The sequence below is a fragment of the Monopterus albus genome, unplaced genomic scaffold, assembly GCF_001952655.1.
Source record: "Monopterus albus unplaced genomic scaffold, M_albus_1.0 scaffold144.1, whole genome shotgun sequence".
NCBI lineage: Eukaryota > Metazoa > Chordata > Actinopteri > Synbranchiformes > Synbranchidae > Monopterus > Monopterus albus.
Genome location: NW_018128024.1, coordinates 479,552 through 486,416, shown reverse-complemented (window position 1 = coordinate 486,416; position 6,865 = coordinate 479,552). Strand labels below are relative to the sequence as shown.

General features: G+C 42.7%; 1 protein-coding gene across 1 annotated transcript in view; it reads left to right on the top strand.

Moving 5' to 3' along the window:
* Positions 1 to 6,865, top strand: part of LOC109968221 (voltage-dependent T-type calcium channel subunit alpha-1H-like) — a 47,332-nt gene that overhangs the window by 18,229 nt on the left and 22,238 nt on the right. The window contains exons 6-13 of the mRNA XM_020614322.1: positions 5 to 167; positions 280 to 372; positions 712 to 1,291; positions 2,631 to 3,007; positions 4,912 to 5,063; positions 5,432 to 5,617; positions 5,880 to 5,997; positions 6,576 to 6,731. Coding sequence (XP_020469978.1) covers positions 5 to 167; positions 280 to 372; positions 712 to 1,291; positions 2,631 to 3,007; positions 4,912 to 5,063; positions 5,432 to 5,617; positions 5,880 to 5,997; positions 6,576 to 6,731 — 1,825 coding nt within the window. The remainder of the gene's footprint in view (positions 1 to 4; positions 168 to 279; positions 373 to 711; positions 1,292 to 2,630; positions 3,008 to 4,911; positions 5,064 to 5,431; positions 5,618 to 5,879; positions 5,998 to 6,575; positions 6,732 to 6,865) is intronic.

Below are 6,865 nucleotides of genomic sequence, written 5' to 3'. Positions count from 1 at the left end.
TGAGTGCTGAGGAGGCCCTTCCAGAGATGGGACTTAGAGTAGATGGATCACTGTCATGTGTGAACTGGTATCAGTATTACAATGAGTGTCGGGCCGGGGAAATAAACCCACACAAAGGAGCTATTAACTTTGATAACATTGGATATGCATGGATTGCCATTTTTCAGGTAAATGTTCACAGGAGTTACGAGGGATATGTTTCTAAATGATGAATGATGTTCTCACTACACATCACAGTTACTGTTATTAGTGTTGGTTGGTGTGTTTGTTTTCATTCAGGTAATTACTCTAGAAGGTTGGGTAGACATCATGTACTATGTCATGGACGCACATTCCTTCTACAATTTCATCTACTTCATCTTCCTCATTATAGTATGTATTCACACATGCACACAAACATGCACACCTTTGTACAGCTATCTTTGTGAGGACGCTCATCGACATAATTCAGATCCTAACTCCAGTCTTATCTATTATATATCTAAATGCCTCCCCCCAGCCCTTCCTCTAACCTGAGTCTGATTCGAATCCAAGTTTTAACATTCAAACACCTTTAAAGGTGCGAGAAAGTGAGGGCTGTCCGAAACGTCCTCCCTCTCAACGTATAAAATTCGAACTGGTCCTCACAACGTGTAGCAGTACAAGTACACAAACATTCGAACATAAAATGTTAAAACTGTAACAGGAAGTAACGTGTGTTGTCACGAGCAGGTGGGCTCCTTCTTCATGATCAATCTGTGCCTGGTCGTCATAGCAACCCAGTTTTCTGAAACGAAGCAGAGAGAACATGCCTTAATGAAATCTGAGCAGCGCGCCCGTCAGCTGCACCAATCAGCTTCCACGCTGGCCAGCGACAGCCAACCAGGAAGCTGTTATGAGGAGATCATCCGCTACGTGGCGCACCTGGGCCGCAAGGCGTGGCGCCGACTGTCCCGCTTCTATGCTCAGTCACGGACACACTTTCACTGTGTGTGCGTGTGCCAGAGAGACAGATGCAGTGGATCTGCCCGAGGGGGCGGAGCTGGGGAGATGAATGGACTTGCCCACCGGCACTCAGGCCATGCCCCCAATGACCTGTCCCACCTTCATCAGCTTTATTTTCAACATCACCAGCAACATCACCAGCATCCTCAGCCTCAGCCTGAGCCTGCTCTCAGCAACGGAGGGAACTGTTTTAATTATCCCTTCATATCGCCCCTCTTCAGGCACCTGGATGCAAAGGGCCGAGACCAGAAGAGGCTTGTTGCTACAGAGATAGTCAACAGACCGCCACAGCTGGTGCTAGAACGTGGTGAGTGTGAGTGCTGTGTAGGTCACAGCTTTGTGACTTGGGACACATTTGGAGGCCTGGGCGAAGACCAGCACTGTGCCCCTGTGTTCTAGCAGTGTTTCTTACAGCTTCTAGAGTCTTTTAGGTAATTTTGCTTTGTTTCAATTCACCCAAATAGCAAATAAACATAATTCCCCACTCATCTTCAGCAGTATTTAGACTTGCAGATCACTGGGTTTATTTGATGAAACTGGTAAGATTTTACCACCTCTAACACAGTGGAGATTCATTTTATTTATTTTATTTTTTTGGGCGCTCAAAAAAATTATAAACAAGAAGAGATTCCACACGTCTGCACAATCTTTTACATTTAGCTTTCTCACAACTTTGTGGTGTATTCATACATTCAGGTAATTAACCACAAGGTGACGTACTACATCTGTGTATTCACACTCACATGAGTTCACACTCTACTCCAGCAGCATCTGTGGACTAAAAAGGTAGAGGTTAGGAGATAAAAAGAAACTAACTGAAGCATATTTACAGTAGTTTCATACTCGGTAAACAATGAGACTGTGGAAAAAGATCAGGCAAAAGCTGTCATACCTCAACTCCACAGGTTAAAGAGAAACATTTGAGCATAATGCTCAAATCAGACTCATTAATCAAGACTAAGTAATTGATGTCAAGCAAGTGATGACACTTAACAAAGCTCCTCCAGTCGAGGAGACATAATCCATCTGGTTTTACGAACTGAGTAATGCTCCCCATGATGACTAAACTGGATTTGATGTGTAAAAGAGGTTAAGTAACAGAGAAAAATATCAAACATGCATATCAAATTTTAATACAAGTCAGTAAATTAATTCTAATTGTAGCCGGGACACTTTCCATACACACAAAAAGCTGAGTAGAAATGATTCAGCAAGCAGCTTCAGATGTGTATTTTCTGTGTGTAGTAGAAAGTTGTTTTCAGCAAACCCGCCTGCTGTAAGTTTCCTTTGCAGCTTATTATCTATAGACAGTTTCCACAGAATGACTAGATTGGATTTACTATATCAGTCTCTAGTGGAACATGAACTTGTTGTAATTGTGATGACAAGTGAAGTGCTCGTGCTCGATTGGTGTTTTGTTGTTATGTCATTGGAGGATTTCTCCTGAGCTGCTTCTTAATGAACTCCGCTGATATCTTACTCTCGCTTCACTCTGCACTCATTCCCCCTTTTCCCCCAACACACACACACAACCCTGTTCTAATAAAAGAACTGCAACATACAGAATGAAGTATCTACTATGCTCGTGTATATGTATGATTTTTAAAGACCCATGTCTATATCACCTCCTTCCCGTGTTTGTGCAGGTTTGTGCACTGGGCATCCTGCGCTACTGCTACCAGGTGAAGTGCCAGGAGAGTCCTCGGTATGCCCATATCGCACCTGTTGCCACCAGCTTAGCGACAGCGAAATTGTCAATGAGGAACCTGAGGATCGGCAACTTGGGTACAGCAGCTCATGCCATGGCAATAGCCCGTGTCATAGTAACAGCCCGTGCCACTGTAGCAGCCCGTGCCACAGTGAAACAAAGGTGTCTGAGCCAAAGACAAGGCTGCTGGAGGGCTGCTGGGCGGGACTCCGAGCGAAACTGGAGCTCATTGTTGGGAGCAGATACTTCAGCAGAGGAATCATGATTGCCATCCTTATTAACACGCTGTCAATGGGCATAGAGTACCATGAACAGGTATGTTTATGTGCTTGTTAGCGTCAGGGGCTGCATGTTTGTGTGCGCTCGTGCACGGCCATGTGCGGGGCTCTTGCAGATTGAATGTCACTACAGTTTGATTGAGAATGGATGTGCTAATCACTCTGTGTGATGCAGTCAGTAAACTTACTCTCCAATCAACACTTACAGCGCCGAGCATATGGGATTACGAAGAGCGTGCGTATGTGTTTGTGTTTATGTGAATGTGTGTGTGGGTGTGTACACGTGTGTATCAGTAGATGGAGAAACTCATAAGACCTGAAGTGTTAATTAAAACGTGACCCCTGGGTCAGAAGAGAGAGTGAGCAACGTAGACATGAGGCAGAGTGAGATGAGTGAGTGAGTGAGAGCGAATGGAGCAGTGAGGAAGAGGAGGAGGACGGATCTGATGCTGTGATTGGCTGAAAGGCTGAGACAGACTGCGGGAGATGATGAAAGATTTCATTTGGCCCATTTCCTGAACGCGATGATAGATCTGGATGGACTTAACTCCTTGAATGACTAATGTTAAGGGATAAGGCCGAGCCTACTTTTGCCTTTTTAGTATTAACAAACCCCCTGAAGGGACCAAAACCAACAATGAAGATATAAGAATGCTTTTAATAACATATGAATGTGGATCCCTGGCTTGATTTACCCTTTTTTCCTCTGTGCCATAGAAATGTATTGTCATCCAAAATCTATTCAATACAAATAAGAGCCGTGCAGTTTCATTAGGTGACATTCCCTCATTTCAGTAAATATGACAAGTGCAGTTTAGTTTGAAACACCTCAGAGACTTGTTTTGCTCTCTGGGGAGCACCTCTTTGCCACTGAGCATGCTCAGAGAAACTGTTTCTTGTTTACAAAGCTTGCTGGTTTAGGAATGAGAGGAATAAAGCACAGTGTTTGTGTTCAGTGTAATAAAGAAATGTCACCCGGTGCCATAGTGTGGATCGTTTATGTGTTTTTAATACCACGGATTTGTTCAGCAGCAGCTATAAGTTCTCTTTGACACTGGTTACAGAGACAACAGACAAATTGTTATTAAGATTGGTTGATAATATTAAACTCCATGTTACCCACAATGAAACATGCATATTTGATGAAGTTAACAAATGTCAAAATGATAATGAGTCATTGTTAAATAACCTAGTATGAAAATATTTAATCTTTTGTATGCAGGGTACAAATGAACAAATATACTGCATGTTCCCTTTGTTTGTTGAAATGTTATTCACAAACAAATACTGAAAATACACAGTATGAGACCACTATTAGTATTCTAAGAGAAATCCAAATAGTACTATTTGGGGTTTTGCAGGGAATGTCCTGTGTAAAATGTGCTGTCAACACCAATGACAGCATAAAATAAATCTATTGTATTTAACCATGATTTACAGCAGGGGGTCTCTGAGACCCCAGTGTCACTTTTACAACATGCCATCAGTTCAAATTTAAATATTTAACAAATCTAAATCTCTACCAGACCACAACGAGTGCATTTCCCAAAATGATGACGTATTCCTTTAATGAACAAATAATGATAACATGAATCTAGACCTTATTACACATGAATCAGATCAGCCCCTTCCAGTTGTGCGTCCCTCCTGAAATGCCTGTAAGGCCCCAGGAGAAGCTTGCCCCTCAGTTTGAGAAACATTGTTTTAAGTATTATCAACAGTATTAATAATTAAAGTGCATTCAGTCATTAAGACTTTATCTACATAGATCCACTCACTGTATCCTTGACTAGCAGTTTAGAAATTCCTAATGTTGAGTTTACAGTGCTCTTCGCTGACAGTCTGCCTGTCTCTGTTTATTTGTTCATTTCTCTCTGTGCCTGTACGTCTGTGTGCATCAATCTCTTCCTCTTTCTCTCCACAAACACGCTGCGTCCTCAGCCGCAGGAGCTGACAGACATTTTGGAGATCAGTAACATGGTGTTCACAAGTCTCTTCAGTCTGGAGATGCTGCTGAAGCTCTTGGCTCTCGGCCTGTTTGGCTACATCAAGAACCCTTACAACAGCCTCGACAGCGTCATTGTCATTATCAGGTGGGGCTGTGTCCTCTTTGTCATCGAAAGATCCTCATTGTGAGCCAGCACTGCAGTGACAACTCCCAAACCTCTATTCACTCCATAATGTAGTACTACAAGCTAAATTATGTATCTGTGTTTAAAGGCTTTGCTTGTCTACTGTGCCAGTGCACACTGCTCTCAGCTTATTTACTGGTGGGTAGGTTAAACAGCATTGGCCTATTTCCTCTTTTCAGTTGCCACAAGCCACGAGAAAGAGAATTTAGCACTTTCCCTCCCTGAAAGGAAGGCTTCTGAAAAACAGTCATGTTAAGCAGATATTGATTCCTTTGTTGCTTTGATGTGAACTTAACAACTTTGTGTTTTGTCATCTGTGCGTGTTGCAGTGTGTGGGAGATTGTGGTGGAGGCCGAGGGAGGCTTGTCTGTCCTGCGCACCTTTCGTCTTTTGAGAGTTTTGAAGCTGGTCCGTTTCCTTCCTGCCCTGAGGAGGCAGCTGGTGGTGCTGATGAAGACCATGGACAATGTCGCCACGTTCTGCATGTTGCTGATGCTGTTTATATTCATATTCAGGTACAGTGCAGTCCTTTGTTTTCTAAAGGCGATGCTGCAGGCTGAAACTCACGAGACAAAATATTGTCTCAGCTTCCGCTTTATTCATAAAGATTGTTCCTTACAAAAATCATAATCACGACTACTGACCTCGGTTTTACTCTGTTACAGGACACATTAGCACTTGTTTTAACAGAAACACAATTATTCAGCAGTATTGCACATTATTACACAGTGTCCATGCTGTGTAATGAACGTTGGGTCTTATTTGTGTGTGTTGCAGTATTTTGGGGATGCATCTGTTCGGCTGCAAGTTTGGTTTGCGACAAGACGGTGGAGACACGTTACCTGACAGAAAAAACTTTGACTCTCTGCTCTGGGCGACTGTCACTGTGTTTCAGGTTAGACAAACACAAATACAAGCAAACTGTACATACGAGCAGACGAATACTTCTGCAGTAATTAAATCAGAGGAATTGATGAGTTACTGTTAAATTGGATATTAAAATAAATTGGAGGAAGATATTGGCAGTCTTCTTCGTCATTTCATTTGCTCCAATTTGCTCACACTGAATTTTACTACAAAATGTACAACCTCAAATCAGAAAAGTTGGGATAATATTACAGTATTACAGGACACAGATGATTTACAAATCACTGTTTTCAGTTTTAATTTAGATTTTACATACCACTCCCAGCTTTTCCTGATGTGGGGTTGTAAGAACTCTCCCCGTGGGCAGGGAAGACATGCTTCAGAAGCAGAGGAGGAGCAAAGAAACACACACTCCACATGAGCTCATTTAACACTGATGAGCATTTTTACTGCTCTACTGACGAGATGATAAAGGAAGAATCCACTCTTATTATTCTTTATCATCTTCTTTATAATGTCTAGAACAGCTACTAATGAGGCATACAGTATATTTTCTTTTAAATTGTACAGTACAACCTGTCTCTCCACATCCCTTCCCACCTGCAGATCCTCACCCAGGAAGACTGGAACTCAGTGCTCTATAACGGGATGGCGTCCACCTCGCCACTGGCCGCCCTCTATTTTGTCGCCCTCATGACCTTTGGCAACTACGTCCTCTTCAACTTACTTGTAGCCATTTTGGTTGAGGGCTTCCAAGCTGAAGTAAGGGCAAAGACGCAGTTTTGTTTGAGCTACTTAGAGAATGGGACTAATTGAGCTCCGCTGTGCTGATGATACCAAAGCTGCTTACAAGAGAATAATCTCCACCATCCTGTCTCTCCCCTCTTTATCCATCA